This window comes from Peromyscus eremicus, chromosome 1, assembly GCF_949786415.1.
Source record: "Peromyscus eremicus chromosome 1, PerEre_H2_v1, whole genome shotgun sequence".
Lineage (NCBI taxonomy): Eukaryota > Metazoa > Chordata > Mammalia > Rodentia > Cricetidae > Peromyscus > Peromyscus eremicus.
In genome coordinates this window covers 36477487-36495686 of record NC_081416.1, presented here as the reverse complement: position 1 = coordinate 36495686, position 18200 = coordinate 36477487, and the positions used below count along the sequence as shown (strand labels likewise).

At 50.4% G+C, this 18200-nt stretch overlaps 1 protein-coding gene across 1 annotated transcript; it reads left to right on the top strand.

The window, feature by feature from the left end:
- The first annotated feature begins 4702 nt into the window (after positions 1 to 4702).
- On the top strand, positions 4703 to 17386 carry Dmrt3 (doublesex and mab-3 related transcription factor 3). The gene is made up of 2 exons (XM_059247515.1): positions 4703 to 5168; positions 15768 to 17386. Exons 1-2 carry the CDS (start codon positions 4703 to 4705, stop codon positions 16757 to 16759), a joined length of 1458 nt encoding a protein of 485 aa, XP_059103498.1. The 3' UTR covers positions 16760 to 17386.
- Positions 17387 to 18200: the final 814 nt, after the last annotated feature.

The window sequence follows — 18200 nt, the reverse complement described above, 5'->3', positions numbered from 1 at the left end:
CACGCTCGGAACAGACGCACAAACTTCCACCCACCAGCGCCTCCGCGGAGCCTCGCCACGGACCGGGGCGGGGCGAAGGGGTGGGCGGGGCCAAGGTGGGCGGGGGCGGGGACTCTCACCGGAAGTCGCCCCTTCAGGCGGCGCTGCAGCGGGGGAAGGGGGTGCGCTCTAGGTCCTGTGTGAAGCGCCGCTACCCCAGGTCCTGGTGGTTCTGAGTTTCGAACTCCCGGAGTCGAGCTCGCACCCGCTCTTCCTGCGGGGGGAAGTTTCCCTCTGCACCTCCCAGCCTTTAATCGCTGCTGTGTTCTCCGGTAGAAAGCAGGAGGTGGGTGGAGGAGCTTTCTGGGGGGGAAAAAAAGTCATGGAGAAGTCCACCTAGCGCTTCGAGCTAACTACCTAGGGAAGGGAAACGTTTACTTTGTTCCTTGAACGTTACTCAAATTACCTGACCCGTTTTTTGTTTTTGTTTTTTCCAATCTTTGTCTTTTAAAACTACAGAAAGTGTATTTGAGCTGTCAATCATTTTACCCAGGAGACCCGGTTCGCCCCCTAGACGCACACTTAAGCAAAAGGGGGTTGTCTCCCTTCCAAAACCGATCGAGGGCTTGTCCCCCGCCCAGGACGGTCTGGGTAGGGGGCCGTCAGCGAGGGTGTGGCTATCCATCTGAAGACGCTTAGAAACCTCTGGGTGAGGTGATGCAGGAGAGGCACACTCTCCCCAAAAGTTGGAGCCAGGCAGTGTCGTCCAGGCTGAGTGTGAGGAGTGTGCCCCCAGGCCCGAGCCGCTGCTGGCCGGGAGAGTTCTAGAACCCCGAGAGCAGGGCAGCACTTGCACACAGCCCTCTCTCCGGGCGCGGAGCGCGTCTTTTAATCCGAAGGCAGCCTGCTACTACTTCGACACGCCTTCTTCCCCACTGAGATTGTATGGGTAGGTGACTGTCCAGAACCGTTCTCCCGATGCTCAAGGCATCCCTCAGGCCTACTGGATGCGGGTCGCTGGAGAGGAGCTTCAGAGATATCATACGGACTGAGCTTGAGGCTCTCCCCAACCAGTTGGGGGCGAACAAGGGCATGACCGCCGCCCCCAAACCCCAGTCACCCCCACCTTCTTTTAACTTGAAGCTGGCTAAAGAGAGATGCAGAGAGGCACTGACTGGGTGAGGGCAGGATAGCTCCGGTTAGGTTCCTGAGTAGGCAGAGGGGTGACTTGTTTTCCTGCCTGTACAGGGGTTTTTTTTTACAAGCCCCGCCACCCCGCACCTGTCAACACCCAAGTAACCGTGTTCGCGACATAACCAACCAAGTAGAAACTCGGACTTCTCCCTGCATGAGAATACAGAACAGATGTCTCCATGTGTCTTACATCCAGCACACTATGCAACTGTCCTTTGATTAAATGTTGCTGGGTGGGGGGTGGACGACACCTTTCAGGACCCCCAGACTTGGAATCAGACACCAGCACTTTCTCAACAAGAACACTGGCCTTCGGAGCTTCTGATATTCCCGCATCAAGCCGCTGAGTGTGCGCCAGAAGGTGCAAGCGCCCATCGTGTTTTTTTTTTCTTTACCCGCTTCAGTATTAATACCTGCCATATCTTACCCAGTTAATTGTGGTTTGAAAACACTAGCACACCACCCAGAGGAGCCGGGAGTGGGTGTAGTCTAGTGAGGTTACTTTCGCTTGTAATCCTCCCCCTCCCTTTCCAATTTCTTTGATGATTTTTCCCATAAGCGCGTAAGCTGCAGGGACTTAGTAGAAGCAGGCCGCTCCTCCTAAACGTGATTCGGACCATATGCTTTCCACATTCATTCCCGCATGGGCTTTCTTCTCTGAACTAACTGCTAACACGTTATAGTCACCTTGAAATTTCCTCTGCTATTTTCCAATTAAAAGCTTAATAGCCCTGGAAACGGAGTTCATGTGGTGAAGTTTACCATAGCCCCTTGTTCTGAAAGGCTTTCTGCTGGGATCCCATTATGTGCTTGAATAAACCCTTTCTGCAAACAGAAATGGGACTCGGGGTTGTCAGGTGTTGGGTTACAATAGACTTTGAGGCAGGGGACATTTTACCAACATAAATACAAACCTGTCCTATAGGGAGATGTTGTCAAATACTGGGATATGGAAAACATTCCCATCAAATATGAGAAAAGGATTACCGCGCTATATCAAATGAGTATTTAGATCTCAACCCTCGATGTTCACTGGAGTGAAACGGGGCCCAGTACCAAATAATACCAGAATGTGTGAGTGGCACCAGGATAGGGTGGCTAGGTGACCCAGGAAGGAAAGGGGACTGCCTTGAGAATGAAAATGTCCCCCCAAAACCTGGTGCAGAGCGCCTCTGCTTTCCTTCCTGAGAGAAACTCGTTACTCTTTATTTTCCGGATCCGTTTTTGCTGACCATTTAGGAGAAATTCGGCTTTGGTCCTTGTGTTTCTCAGAGACACAGATTCAGAGCGAAACAGTCAGTGCAAATTCCCAGGTTCCTGTCCTTCACAGTTCATGAGAAATGACTCCCGTAGGCACCCACTTTTCTGTTTCAGGCCCTACGACCCAAGGGTGACCTCTGTCTCCCGTCCCCACGAAATTCCTTCCGGTTGTAGCGTTAGGAACTTGTTTTTCCCGGCGAAGGATGGCAAGGGGCCAGATTAGGAAAGGACAAGAGACAAGAGTATCGGTCCCGTGCAGCTTTTGGGGTAGTCTCTGGGAGGTAGCATTCGTGTGCAAGGGCTTCCTCCCCGGGCCTCACCAGGTCAGCCCCCAACAACCACCAACTCCTCCACGCGTCTGAAACCCGGGTGGCTAAAGGCGTCGAGGGAAGAAAGGTATGCAACTATATTCCCCGTTCCAAGTTCTCTCCCCTTTCCAAACCACTCTCCCAGGCCGAGAGCTTGCTGCTTGAACTCGGGGCGGTGCAGCCCTAGAATTCATAGTAAACCCAAACGGCCAGCGGCGCTCTCCTCCTTGGCCGGCTGTCGGGTCAGCTCTGGAAAGCGACTTCCAGAAAACGACTGTGGCCTCTGTGCAGTCCAGGGGTCAGGGACCGCAACAGACCCGTTTACGTTAACTTTCAGGCACACCGCAAAGAGCGGAGCTTAAAGCAGGACTCGGAGCAGACCGTCCAAGACTTCCATCGTCCCCTTCCAACTGAGCTGTTAACCGGTCCCGAGGCTACGTTGTATCTTGACTTTTGTTTGGTTGTTTTCTTGGTGGGATGGGAGAAGGCAGTTTTCTCTGTGCGTGTGTAGTGGTAGCCGGCGTTGGACAAACCAGGACTGTAAACAAGCAAAGAATAATAAACACAGTTTACACTGTCTAGAAACAAAAAAGGGTTATGCGGTCATCTTACACACGAGCCTCGTCCCACTCTCGCTCAAAGGTTTTTATGAGTAGGGTTCATCCCTTCTCCGTAAGTAAATCACAGCGCCTGTGAGGATTTGAACTGGGCAACTCCGGAGCTTGGTTGCTGATTCAGTGACCGTTGCGCGAACAAGTAGATCATACTGGGTAACTTGGGAGCCACTAACGTGTCTTCTAGCTCCGCTCTCTGAAAGTTTAAACCATGCTTAAGGAAAACATCCAAGAGAGCAATTCCAAAGAGAGCCTTCCAAAGCAGAGAGAGGTCTTTCAAGGCAGAGGTTGTTTATTTTAAAGACAGAAGGAGGTAGGTAGAAAATTAAAATTACCCAACAAAACGGGTTGTCTTACTGAAGCCTGACAGATTTAAAAACAACAACAACAACAACAACTCATTATCTTCTGCAGCAACGAAAAAGAAACTGGATTGCAAAATGAAATGAAGAAAAGAGTCCCCAAATTGCCGGATCACAACCAGCCCTCTCACTCCTGACTCCAAGATCTTGTACTTGAAACCTGGTCCTCCCAGGGCCGACCTGCCGCGCACCCTTAATTCCCTTGCAAGCTCCGAATTGCTGAGGCCAAGTGTGGGTCTAGGGCTCATCGCTTCCAGACCAGGCCTGGAGCATCCTGAGAGGGTAGGGGAGAGAGGCCTGCCCGCTCGCTTACAAGCACTCACCCCCTCCGGATCCCCCCCCCCCGCCCCCACCACGCGCGCCCCATCCGCCCAGCGCGCCCGGTGTACCGCAGCCCCACAGTCCCTCCCGCCTCGGGAAGGGATAGTGGAGAGTTTGGAGGAGGGGGGCTGTGAGCGCCCCCGCCAGAGAGGCCCGGCTGGCTGCAGGTGGTGAAGAAGGTGAGGTGCAGGAACCCGAGGGGTGCCAGGGAGGAGAAAAGTGTGCGTAGGGAGTGCAAGGAGGCAGGGACCCTGGGGGTGGGGGTGGCGGTGGGAGGGAGGGAGGAGGGACTGGCTGGGGGGAGGGCAGCGGAGGAGGTGCTGGGTCCAACCAGAGAGGAAGGCAGCAGCCGAGGAGTTGGCTCAGACCTTAATCAGAGCTCTCAACGGCTCCTTGCAGCGGCCCGAGAGTCTCGGCGTGGGAGGACCAGCGGGGTGGAGCTTGCGCCCTCCGGAGCAGCCGACCGAGACTCGGCCCGCGTGGGGACAGGCCGGCCACGAGCCAAGCGGTTCAGGCTGCGAGCGCCTCCGGAGCCGGGGAGACTTGCTGCGCGGTACCTCCGGCCGCCGCAGACCATCCGAGACCTCCGGGAGCAGGCCTCCCAGCTCCGCGGTCCAGCTCCTGCCGCCCTGCTCCCGCCGCCGGCCGGGGGGAGCCCCTGGGCATGAACGGCTACGGCTCCCCCTACCTGTACATGGGCGGCCCGGTGTCGCAACCGCCGCGGGCGCCCCTGCAGCGCACGCCCAAGTGCGCGCGCTGCCGGAACCACGGGGTGCTGTCCTGGCTCAAGGGCCACAAGCGCTACTGTCGCTTCAAGGACTGCACCTGCGAGAAATGCATCCTGATCATCGAGCGGCAGCGGGTCATGGCGGCTCAGGTGGCGCTGCGCCGGCAGCAGGCCAACGAGAGCCTGGAGAGCCTGATCCCGGACTCGCTGCGGGCTCTGCCGGGGCCCCCTCCGCCGGGGGACGCCGCCGCCACCGCCGCCGCCTCGCAGTCGTCGCCAGCCTCCCAGCAGTCCCAGCCGCCCGCGCCGCCTCGTCCCGCCGCCGAGTTGGCCGCAAGCGCCGCGCTGCGCTGGACCGCGGAGCCCCAGCCCGGGACGCTGCCGGCGCAGCTCGCCAAGCCAGGTGAGAGCGTCTGCGGGGCGGGGGTCGGCCTCCTCCAGCACGGAAACTTCGAGTGCTCTCGGGGATCCGAGTGGAAGGCCGAGGGGCAAGTGTGAGGGAGGCTGACCCGGTTGGGCCTACCTCCCCACCAGACACCGGGAGTCTTGAGAGTCTGAACCCGATGCAGGTGGAACCCAGGAGCCCGCCAGAGAGGCCGGCCAAATAGCCAGGCTGTGCGTCCCTGGCTCCTGGTGCCTTCTGTGCTCTGCAAACGATGTAAAACGATGTCTGGGAGGACCGCCTTTCAGTGCACCATGATGAGGCGGGTTTTCCTGGCTGCGGGTTTTAGGGGGGCTCTCATTTGGGGGTAGGGGTAAGTAGAAGCGGGGTAGCAGTCAGGGCCCAATGCTTTGCCGTTTCTAGGTGAATCTTGGCTTGGCCTGGGACGCGGGAGCAAAAAGAAAGGCGTTATCTTTAACTTAAAGGAGCTCAGACGTTCTTTAGCTGGCCTAAGAGGACTCAAGACTAAGAATTCGGTAAAAAAGAGTCGCCTTTTAAGAACTATGGATAAAAGGTCCCTGAAGTCTTCCAAGTGAGACCAGTTAACTCTTTCGACCGAACTGTCTCTTTAGTCCTTTAATTCCGTCTCCCAAGCGGCTGTGGTTTGAAGAAATTAAAAACAAAACTTGGCCCACAGTGGGGGAAACCTAGCAAGTACTTTTTCAGGCTTGGGCGGGCTCGGCCGGCCGGCTGTGGAACAAGGAGGCTTCTGGGCCACCTTGCTTCTTTCTGTTCTTTCCCCTCGGAAATGCTTTTATTTGGGGTGGGATGGGGTAATGGGAGTTTCTGAGCCCTGAAAGTGGGCAGACCCCAGTTTCTGTCTAATTCGGTCACCCTACTCCTTCCTGAATCTCGATGCCTGCCGTTTAAGGTTCTTCCTTTGCTTTCCTCGGAGGGAACCCTTGGCTTCGCTCCTGACCCCTCTCAGCAACCCGAATTCAGCGGACACGAGTCCGGTGTTTCCCCCTCACTGGGCAAATGTACAAAAGGCAACAAAGCCCATCTCCTCGGAACCGGGTGTACTGGAATTAGGGGTGAAAGGCCCACAGTTTTCCAGCGGGTAGAGCCCCAGCCTCCACTTCCTCAGCCCGTCAAAGACAGCTAGCTCTTCTTCAGAAAGGTTTTTTAGAGAGCTGCAGAATGCTGAGCTGAACTGCTGAAGACCCATTGGTGTGTGGTGAGGTGCTAGGTGACTGGGCAGACCAGTCCTGCCTTCTGGCTGGCTCATTTATGTTCTTTAGGCCTAAAGTTCAGAAAGCAGTTTGCTGACCGGGGTTTTGTGGATATTTAACTACAAGGGACATACAAGCATTTCTCTGAAGCACCGTTTCCTCGTCTCCTCCTCATATTTGTGGATTTGCTGCGGGAAAAACTATGGAGAAGAGGGTTTTGTGGTTCTGTCCTGTCCTTCAGGTGAGAGCAAGTAGGAGAGTTTGGTCTCAGTTCAAGAAGTGATTCCCTGCTACCATCTTTCAGTTTTCCGTTTCAGTTTCCCTGGCTCTTGGACCAGAGTCCTCAGGAGTAGAGCAGAAGTCTGAGTTAAAATTCAGGTCGGCATTTTGCAATGCCCATCTGCTGGACCAACACCTCTGATAGTGCAGTAACTTTGAGTTCTGTGGCCTTTGTTCAGGAGGGGATTCCTGTAGTGTCCTGGGATCCTCCTCCTCCTCCTCCTCGCCGTTCTTCTCTGAATTGTATGAAGAGTCACAGAACCTAAAACAAGCTGAGAAGGACTTGGGTGAGGAACCCAGCTGAAGCAACAGCAGGGCCTAAGCTTTAGGAGAAAAGAAAAGGGCAAAAATCAGGCTTGGGGCTTGCTTTCTCTCCCTCTGCTTCTACCAAATACTCAGGGGGAGCCCGAGCCTTCCAAATTGAGAACAAGTAATTGGGGGGGGGGGGGGTAGAAGGCTGACGACTTCCCGGGACTAAGCTGTGAGAGACCCAGGGTTCAGTTTCCTGCTGGTCACCCCACATACCTTGAACATTCACTAACTTTGTTTGCTTTTATCAATCGCATTCCTTTAAAGAAAAAAAAAATCATCAATTGGCTTGGGGGAGGTTTATAAAACAAAACTGACGATAATTTTTCACTAGGAACACAAATAAATAAATGGATTGGTTCTGTGCAACACATAAAAAAAGCCACTCTGTTGGGAGTCAACGTTAAAATTAACTAAAGTAACATTAAAACGGGGCAGTCAAATTAAAACTCCTGGTTGAGACTGCCTGTCGCTGTGTTCCTGGACTTTTTTTTTTTTTTTTTGCAATGTGCTTGTATGTGACATGCTATGCATCTTTAGAAGCATGCTAGATCTTCCTGGATAAGTTACTCCATTTCGGAGAGTAAATGTGGCCCTGTTGGGATGGAAGGGCGGGGATTCTGTGCTCAGCTCCAGTCTCAGTCAGTTAGCAAACTGTTCAGGTCTGCCTGCTCCTTTGTGAACTTGGGTTTTGAGAACCTGCTTGGAGTTTTTGGAGGGCAGAGGGCCTCCCATAAATAGCTGTGAAATGGTTTGTTCTTGAAGACAAGCCCAGGTACAGCAGCACAGGGAGTCCGTTCCTTCTCTGAGTCTGAGAGGAGAACAGGCCTTGAGAAGGATGTTGGTTAGGCATCCTGGGAGAAATGCCACACGGTTCGGGGAGAGACGTGTGAACACCAAAACTCTCGGCTTTCTGACTGGAAGAAATCTTTCCTTATCCGCCCCTTCGGTGGCTTGAGCTTGAGCACCGCTTTCTATGCGAATTTAAGAAGTTCCTTCTGACTCTTCTGGCTACGGATTGAAAGGCCTCTTCAAATGGCACTCTTTTTCTGCCTGTCAATCAGTCTCTGCTACCAGCTCTGCCTGTAATTAATTAGATTTTGGTGGTGCCCCACTTTCTAACTTAACCTTCTCTGTAGACACTGTGGAACTCACCTGCGCTGTCCCCTTTCTGTCCCCTTCGGCCCCTCCCCCCATGAAAACGTCAGGGGAAGCCTAACCTCTGGCAGCCGCCTGGACTTCTGATTCAGCAGTCTCATCCAGCCAAGCCAGCCCTTCAGGACTCTGGGCTCTGGGCTCTGGAGATGAGGGAGTTTAAGGGTCATGGCCAAGGTGAGGCGCTGCAGTCTGGGTCCCTTGTAGCTGGCCGCCTCACCCCAGACTTCTCCTCTGGAGGAGGATCCTGGGTGGCCATAGGCTGTGGTGCCTGGGAAGGAAAGAACTGTGGCTGTGGTGTATATCTGCCACGTGTGTGTGTGTGTGTGTGTGTGTGTGTGTGTGTGTGTGTGTGATATGTTGATTTTATATACATTATATACGTATATATGATGTTATATACATCTTATATATAATCGGTTCTTTTAAATGCTCTTTGAAGGAGAAAGAAATAAAAAGAGAAGCATTTGGTTAGGTGTTGAAGAGGCGGGTTAGATAGGGAAGTGAGGTGTCCTTTATTATGAAAAAAAAAAATAAACATGGCGGCTGGTGAGAGAGGCTGGTTTTGGAAAGCTGACTTTATTTTGCCTCCCACTGGAGCACCTTTATGATTTGGACAGCCCAGTTTGCTTCCTTCTTAGCTTTAATTTTTTTTTTCTTTTAATTCCCCCCAGAGAAATACTTGTGTTAAGGGAGTGTTCATGAAAGCCAGATAAGGAAATCCTGTCTGACTGTACATCCAGCGCCAGGGGGAAGATGGGGACAATTAAGAGTCACCTGGGACATACACCTATGAAGTGCAAAGCTTCTCTGGCTCTGAGGGGCGTGATTTGAAGCAAGGGGCCTTAGGAAAAGCCAGATAGAGAGAAATAGGGGATAGCCTGGCTGTCTCTTTAACCTTTCCTTCTGAGCCGGCTTTGGGGTAAAGCATCCAGTCCTGGCCTTGCTAGATTTGCTGGAGAGGTGGGGGTAATGACTGACCAAGGACCCAGGCTGGCCCAGGGATCTCAGGAGAGGCTTCTAGTGGTGGCAGCATGACTTCTCTGTGAGGGCCCTGAAGATAGCCTGCTTCCTCCCACCACAGCCCCTGCCTCCCCTAAGGGCTCCAGCAAGCCTCCAGAGCGTTCCCTTCTCAGTCCACGGGGCCTCAGCTCCCTCCCTGCTTTGGCCTACCTTCAGGGGCATTGAAATGCTAGCATGTCTGTCTGGTAGAGCCTAGGACACAGTTAAAGGAAACATGAGGGTGCTCCTGCAGGAACCAGAGTCTGCCAGGCAGAGAACCCCCCAGCCTGCTGGCGGGGGGCGGGGGGGGGCTGCTTATAAATCTGGAGGGTGGCAGTACTCTCCGCTTACAACCAACTTTTCCTTTTCCTGATGGATGAGCTCCCGGGTTTAAAAGATTACAGTAATCACAGGAGGACAGTGTAAATCGAATCTGATAGCAATAACTTTTGGAGAAGGTCAGGCTCAAGTGAAATGTTACCAAGCAACAGGCATTTTGTTTGCAAAATACAATCAAAGAGCATTGATGAGAAATTCTTTTCTGCAGGGAGTCAGCACTTTTCTGTTAGTGGCTCTACAGAGGGAAGAGGGTAAATCTTCATAAATCAAAGGCCCTGCAGGATGACTGGGAACCTTTCCTGCTGGAACTGTTGCATTTCTTCCTGACAGGGAGGAAGAGGGCTCAGTGAAAACCCCATGTGCCTGCCTGCTTCCTCTCTTCCTCTCCTCTCGCTTTCTTCCACCTTTTAACCTGTTGCAGACCCCTCTAGCCCTTAGCCACCCAGGTCCTTGGAGTCCCTGGTACTCTTGTGTAGCTCTGGTGATATGGTAGGCCTTTGGCCATCAAAGGACCCACCACTTTGTCACACACACGTTCTGACCCACAGCACCTCAGCTGTCCCTTGGCCCAGACCACACACTCTACTTTTCTGAGAAGGAGAACTAAGGTAGAGAGGTGGGTGACCATTTCTATTTTGCTGTTTGGTTAAACAGGTTTTAAAAGGTACAGTTGCCCTCCAAATAATGGTACATCATGAAAAACCCAGACCATTAACTGTTTCTGGACTGTGCACTCTCTTGAGTACAGTTCCTAGTCAGCCTTGAATTTCAAGCTGACATCAGTGTTCTACTGTTTTCCACCAATAATAACCGGTGCCTTGTTTAGCTCAGTGTCTTCCTGTGTGGATGTTTATAATATTCCCTCCTGTGTGAAGACACCGCAGTCCGCCCTGCTCCTGGCCTCTGTGTGACTTGCTGTGTTGTATCACAAAATCCCATCAACTCAGCAGATACTTTGGAGTTTTGCAAAAGATTAGTTACTTGGCGGCCTAGGCAATACTGTGGTCACCTGGGTATACTCTTACCTAGCCCAGTACCTGGGGGTATAAGGGATTTAAGGGGATTTGTGAAGTAGATGGATAAACAAGTAGCCAGCTGCATTTTGTAAACAGCAGGTGTGCAGGTCGATTGGTAGATTTCTCCTCGGCTGTTTCACAGCCTCTGCCTTCTAAGAAAGAGGTCAGGCTGAAGTGTTGTAAGGCACAGGAAGTCTACAATTGCAAACTTGAGGCCACCAGCCCTTTCCAATCAATGTCTCCCCCTACCAAAAATCTTCAAGTTCCAGAATTTCAGACTTAGGATCCTCCTGTCTTAGCCTCTTGAGAGCTAGGATTGCAGATGCGCACCACCAGGCCGGGTAAGGAAATCATCTCGAAGCCTTTTTTATACAGTGTTAAACCATGTTGATTTTTTTTTTAACAAAGCATGGGTGTTTTCGTGTACACACACACACACACACACACACACACACACACAATTTTTAGAACAAGATCTATTATTATTCCCACTTAGTTCAAATTTCTGCTCATCCCGTTCTTAAGGATTCCTCGCTCCTAGTGTGAGGTCCACAGGAAGTAGGAAATGCTGCTCTGTGAAATGTTTGGACCCAGGAAGCCTCTGCAGGGCTCCTCCTGCTATAGCTGTGAGAGTGACCTACTGTGGACCCACCTAGAGGTCTATGTCCCCCAGATCACAGCAGCAGATGAGATGGGACGATCACATGTTAACGGCGTGCCCCCCCCCCTTGTAGGGAGGGAGATCCCAGTGATTTCTGAGTTGGATCTAGTCAGTACTTTTGTTTCTTTCTAGATGGTAGCTGGATTTAGGTTTTGTGCACTAATTGGCTAGAATGTATAAAACCACTGGCAGGGAAGTCAACACACTTTCCCATTTCAGTGTATTTTCAGCAGAACATCTGTTTCACACATATGGCAGGCTTTTTCTTTTAAATACTTGAATATGTTTTTTTAAGTTGTTTTTTATATGAAGAAATTAAAAGAAAATTAGATTGTTCAAATTGTAATTTTTTAGACCGGAAGACACTTTCATGTGTTCTTTTTTTTTTTTTTTTCTCTCTTCTTAAATTTTATAGCCAAAAAAAAAAAAAAAAAAAAAAGTATAGTTGTCATCATCTGGCATATGTGCTTAAAAGATGGCGTCATTGTTTTCCAAAGAAAATGTGTTCTCCCTAATAGAAGCCCTCATAAACCGAACAGGAAGTTTGTTTCTGAGTGGAATGTATTTCTGCTTCATGGGCTATGAAATGAAAGCTTGAGTATTTGGTAATATTTAAATTTTTTTTCGATGTTTAAAAAGCATGTCCTCACTTGTCGTGACTGGCCTGTCATGACAGAAAAGTTGAGTTGTGATTCCATCTGCTGTTTGACAAGTGGTTTTGGCTTCCTGTACGGTATAGAGAGTTAAAACTGTCGGTTGAAATATGTCTCCACTTCTAGTGTTCTGATCAGAGACTCGGTTCCAATACGGCGGAAGGCAGAGGGTTGTGGGAATATTTCCTGTTTCATTTTCTCAGCTGAAGTCATGTTTCTGTATCTAGAAAGCCCTTGTGCTTTAGACCAACTTGAGTGATTTCTAGAGTTCATTTAGGGGGAAAACCCCTGGAAATGTAAAGAAGCACCTGTTATTAAATTATTCTTTATCGATGACCTTAAATCTCCCCCTCTATAATTACTTGTGAAAGTCTGTGTTTATAGTAGTTTGCAGTGCTTTTATTTTAGGTACAATAGCAGACGCCATAGTGTCCCCAGATTGCAGGGATTGTCTATTCTGATTTTCTGAAATTATTTTTGAATGAGGAGTTTGTCTTGGGGATTGAGGTCCCTCATCCTTAGCTCTGTTTGTTTTTGTTGTTGTTGTTTTGTTTGTTTGTTTGTTTTTCGAGGCAGGGTTTCTCTGTGTAGCCCTGGCTGTCCTGGAACTCCGCTCTGTAGACCAGACTGGCCTTGAACTCAGAGATTCACCTGCCTTGGCTGTGTTTTGAAACCCAGCACCCTTGGGTATTGGTGGACATCTTGCTTACATTCACCTCTCACATGACTTTGTGTTCTGTCTTATGTGACCCTGCTTCCCTCACTGGCCTGTGCCTCCCCTGGGAACACACTATAAGCATTGCTGAGCTCAGTGGATTGGAAAGCCCTTAATTCATGTATTGGATTCCTAGGACATCCTGCCAGCTTTCCTCACATTTAGCCATAGTCTGGACACTGAGATGGGAGGCTGATGAGTCCAGAAATCTTCCAAGCTTGTGGATGACTCAGCACTGGCCTCCTTCGTTCCTCAAGAAATACCCCAATGTATACAGTATCCTGGCATGTCTCAGTACCAGGGCTAGGGACAACACAAAGAGGGGAGAATGGCTTTGTTGTCTCTTGTAATTGGAGCCTCCCAAGAACTGAACAAGCTGGCAGCCATGTCAGATCACTTGAGGTGTGTTCTGCAGAACTTGGGAAACAGATATAAAGGTAGAATTGTGTCCCGTCCGACTTCCAGTCCTGCCCTCCAGGGTCTAGTGGACTGGGACGGCCTGTCTGTTGCCACCTTGAGGAAAATACGTTTTTATGATGTAGGTAAGTTTGACTAGCCAGAGCATCGGTCCTAAATCTCCCTCACTAACCTTCTGGTCCTGCGGTTACCTGGAGCCTGAAGTGAGCTGATGAAACCGTGTTTTCCCAGACACTCAGTGTTCGGATCCATTCAGGGCAGTGAAATTTTACCTTTAAAAACTCAAAGCTGTTTTCAGTTTTCCACGTTTCTGTTAAGGACAGGCAAGCTGTGGGCTTCCCAGGTGTGTGGATTACTCCCAAAGGTGTGTGTCTTTACTCCTACCTCTCTTGCAAAAACGAACCAAAAACAAACTTTACTATCAAACAGCAACCCCCCGTCTCCACTCCCCTAGACCTACCTCTTCTGTCTCTCCACTGTATTCATCCTAAGCATCTCCTGGGAGTGAAATCACATGATTTCTTTGGTGGCCAGCTTATTTTAGTCAGACCATTGCTTAGCTCCTTCCATGCAGCAGATACCAGAATTTCACTCCTTTTTGAGGTGGAATAACATCCCATTTTACTTGTCCCTTCATCTGTTGATGAACATGTGGGTGGCTCCAACCTCAGGAGTCCTGTGAACAATGGATCTGAGGCTTCCCAAACTGTGCCCAGAACGTTCATCTCATTCCCCCAGTTAATAAGTTCTGTGAGCTGATGCTTCCTCCTGTTTTTCCATCTTTTTTATTCTGTTTCCTTGTTTTGGCCTATTCCAGGTCAATAAATACTTGATGCTAATAATAGATATTAAAGCTGAATTTAGGTGCCTAGAGATGTATGGCACTTTAAATAGAATCTCTGTATTACGTGGGGGCAAGTATTGAACTTGTTTTCCAAAGCTCCATTGACCAGGGGTCAAAATCCAATTGTGAGCTCATTTCAGAGTTAACACACTGTCACTGTCTACTCCTTCTCCAGGGTTTAGGAATAGAGTGATAGCTGAGTTATGGATGGATGGGGTCAGGAGTCAGGGGAATACATGATGCAAGCTGGTTAGAATATAAATCTCTATGAGCCTTCTTGTTTGGTTGGTTTTTGTCTTGTGTGTCAAGGACATGGAATTCAAGTAGCTCAATAATTGGGAGATAAAAACTGGGCCTGTTGTCCTGGGAAACAGTCGGAGAGATGTTCAGTTTCTCTTGTAAAACTAGATTTTTGGTGAATCCCAGCATCGCCAGTGGAAGCAAAGGAGGAATTCACTGTGTAGACTACAAATGAACCCCACAATAGAAACCCAATAGTTTTTATTGAAAAAAAAAAAGTAATGTAATGAAAGTGAATTGGGGTAAGTATGAATTTGTATTAGATGTGGGTGAAAGTTATGTGATTTATTATAATTTAAGAATGTTTTAAAACACACATTTGGCCATGGGTTTTCATTGGTTTTTCTTGTACTTAAGATACATGTGGTGTTTGAAAAATGTCTATGAATGGGCCTTTGTTTAAAGCTCTTAAAATAAACAACAACAGGTAGGAGGGGGTGCCTTCCAGAAGCTTCTTTGATGAAATTTCACCTCTGGCTATCAGCACACAATCAGGTTTGCCCACAGAGAGGCCCACAATGAGGCTATTGAGGCTGGAGGAGAAAACACAGATCTACATGGCTGACAACCCCAGGACTGCCTGGATGGGAGTGGTTTTCTGATTCTTCTTCTGTTTCGGATCAGTTACTCTGGATTAAGCACCCACAACTAGCACGTTATTTTTTTTAAAGGATAAAAATCTATTTGCATGTATTTGCTAATTTAAAAAAATCTGTGTTCCTTTGTTTACAGTCCTGTTAGAATTTACTGCGAAACCCTGAGTACTCTTGCCCACTCCCTTTGCCTGTTTAGCACTACAGGCCTGCTTTCCTGGACACTGTCTTAGCTTAAAATGTCAAATCGGCGACTGATCTGTTCCATAGCTGGTCCTGGCTCTGTTAAGGAAGTTCTTTGTCACTGGGAACATTGCGTGTAGGGCCTTTCCATAGACTTTACTGGCCCACCAGTTCACACAGAGGCATCCATCTCCCTCTTGCCATGGGGGCCAGAGCTCCCTCTTCAGCTCCCAAACCTTCCAGCCATTTCTTCTCTTCTTTAGCATTTTCGGCCCCGCCATCCAGAATTGGAACTGGTTTTGTTTGGCCTTTAAGTTCAAGGCCTGGGCAGCCGAGTTTGCCTGGCCCTCCAGTGGCTTTTTACAAGTCGTTTCAAGGGTTGTATTTATCTTTTGCTTAGAAACTTTATCAACTAGTTATTGTTCATGGTAACCTGGTTAAAAGAAAAAAAAAAAAAGCCTGTCAGAATCACAAGCCCTATTTAGCATAAACCCAGCACCCTGGGAAGCGGATGGGATTATTAAAATGCTCTGTGGGGTGGTGTACACCAGGGGGTGATGGCCAGAGCCCCTCCTGTGGCCTTCTTCTGTGCTCTGGTCTGGTTCAGAGCCTCACAGCCCCACTGAAGGGGTAGCTCGTGGTGTATGTTCCAAGCCTTCTGTGGTTCCTGGCTTTATGTGGCCGTTCTGCGTTGAAGGCAAGCCTCCTCTCCCACAGAGTTCCAAGAAAACGCTGATCGGCCATCCCCTTTTACAGACCTCCACCTGCCCACCCCATTTGCCAATAGTTCTTCATTTCTTCTTTAAAGACCGGAAGCGTGTTCTGAGCCCACCTTCCTCACCCTCCCAGAAGCCTGAGCGCTGTTCGAAGCTGAGCACAGCAGGCAGGGATTAATTAACCCAGCTGTTCTCTTGCCTTCCAGATGTGACTGAAGAGCGACTTGGGGACAGCAGCAGCAGTTCAGCAGACAACGCCGCTGCGGAGGCCTTCAGTGACAAAGACACGGACCAGAGGAGCTCCCCGGATGTGGCCAAAGGCAAGAACTGCTTCACTCCGGAGAGCCCCGAGATCGTGTCCGTGGATGAAGGGGGGTACGCCTTGCAGAAAAACGGGGGCACCCCCGAGGGCTGCCCGGACAGCCCCAAGTACCACGCCGCCGCCGCCGAGCAGAGTCATCTTCTGATCGAGGGCCCGTCGGGGACCGTCTCTCTGCCCTTCAGCTTGAAAGCCAACCGGCCACCCCTGGAAGTGTTGAAGAAAATCTTCCCCAACCAGAAGCCCACTGTGCTGGAGCTCATCCTGAAAGGCTGCGGGGGCGACCTGGTCAGTGCCGTGGAGGTCCTGCTGTCCAGCCGCTCCTCGGCGGCGGCGGCGGGCGCCGAGCGGACGGCCGAGGAGAGCCTCGTGCTGCCCTCCAGCGGCCACATCTTCGAACACACGCTGGGCTCCTACCCCATCTCTTCCTCCAAGTGGTCGGTGGGCTCGGCCTTCCGAGTCCCTGACACCTTGCGCTTCTCGGCGGCGGCGGACTCCAGCAACGTGGTCCCCAACCCCTTGGCCGTGCCCCTGCAGCACCCCTTCCCCCAGCCACCCCGGTACCCACTGATGCTGAGGAATACTTTGGCCCGAAACCAGTCGAGCGCCTTCTTGCCCAATGACGTCACCCTGTGGAACACCATGACGCTGCAGCAGCAGTACCAGCTGAGGTCTCAGTACGTCAGTCCCTTCCCTAGTAACTCCACCAGCGTCTTCCGGAGCTCGCCCGTGCTCTCCTCCCGCACCACAGAGGACCCTCGGATCTCCATCCCCGACGATGGATGTCCGATCGTGACCAAGCAGTCCATCTACACAGAGGACGACTATGACGAGAGGTCTGACTCCTCGGACTCCAGAATACTCAACACGTCATCCTAAAGTGTTACCCGTGGGTCGTGACCAGGTGACATTTGGTGTGTGCCGGAACCGCCCCCGCCCCAGGAGAGTCCACTAATACTGTATACCCTTTCCTCCTGTTTTCACAAAGTGACTGTGCTCGATAGTCTATACATTAGCAATAAAAACATAACTTATTTAATTTCCTGCACTTCACTGGAAAATGCCAAATAGGTCTGCTCTGTGGATTTAGTGCTGAGTGTGATAAATGGGTCTAAAGCTAAGGACTGCCTGGGGAGGCTGGGCCCCAGGGGGGAGATTTAGATGGAGCATCAGCTTTACTCCTAAATGCAACCTGGATTGTTAAGTGAAATAGTATACTTGAATGCAATTTTTGTAAAAGAGGATTCCTCAGGACACTGGAAACCTTAGGGAGTGGTCTGGTTGCCAACCACCGACTATGAACAGGGGCCAGTCGCTCCCATTCTAGAGAGAGACTGCGCCTCAGAACAGAGCGGACTACACCAACCACGCTCATTTAAGCTTGGACAGTTTGCAGAGACAAACTCCATTAAGAATTATTCTTTTCACATGGCTGAATCGAAACATGTGTCGCGTCGATAAAAAACCAATCACAGCTGTGAACTGCATGAAATGTATCGTGAAATGAACTCAAGCTTGAGCTTTGTCAGGTTAATGTAGCATGCTAAGGACTCTAGAAAAAAAATAAACTAAGGAGATGGTCTTGGTTGATGTCTTTTCTCCTTGTGGAAGGAAGAGCTCCAAACACGGAACTAACGCCACGAGGGTCCAAAACGAAGCGTTCTGTGGGACCCATTTTAAACCGGGCATATCCTGTAGGGGTGGAGCCTGGGTTCTGCAGGGGTAAGCCCTGGTTCAGTCCCTAGCACTCCAAACCAAACCACAGCAACGAGACACAATAAAAATGAAAAAGTGGCAACAGTGCCCAGCTGAGCGGGAGAAAGATGAGAGGTGTGTCTCGTAGAGACCTGACCCCAAACCCTGGGGGCATGAAGTCCATGAACACTGTTGCTCCAGGAAGCCCAACAGTCTCACAGGCAGAATATAGGTGTGACTCTCCCCATTTTCTTTTGGCCAATTCTAGTATAAGGCAAAGCGTTTAGGGCTTCCCCCCCCCCCCCCCGCCCCCACCTTTCTTTGGAAAAGCATTGTTTGGGTCTGGCTGTATGTGGCAAACTTCTGTCAACTCCTTAAGAGAAATTTCAAGTGCTGTGTGAGCCCCCCCACCCCATAACTTACTGTTTACATTCTTTGAAATGCCTGAGAAGTGTGATGACTGATTAGGTCAGGCAATAATGTTATGAACCTTATGAATCTGGAAGAGAAAGTAAATCAAAACACCAGAGTCTCCACACGAGGAGATGCAGGGAGCATCCCCAGACAGGTATAAGCTTGAGTGACAGGCGAAGGGCAAACTTTCACCCTGAGACGCCTCCAAGCC

Excerpts from the sequence above, each read along its gene's own strand:
- Dmrt3 (XM_059247515.1), top strand. The coding sequence starts at position 4,703 with ATGAACGGCTACGGCTCCCCCTACCTGTACATGGGCGGCCCGGTGTCG. Across the intron at positions 5,169-15,767 it reads GGCGCAGCTCGCCAAGCCAG|ATGTGACTGAAGAGCGACTT; the intron begins GTGAGAGCGTCT and ends CTTGCCTTCCAG.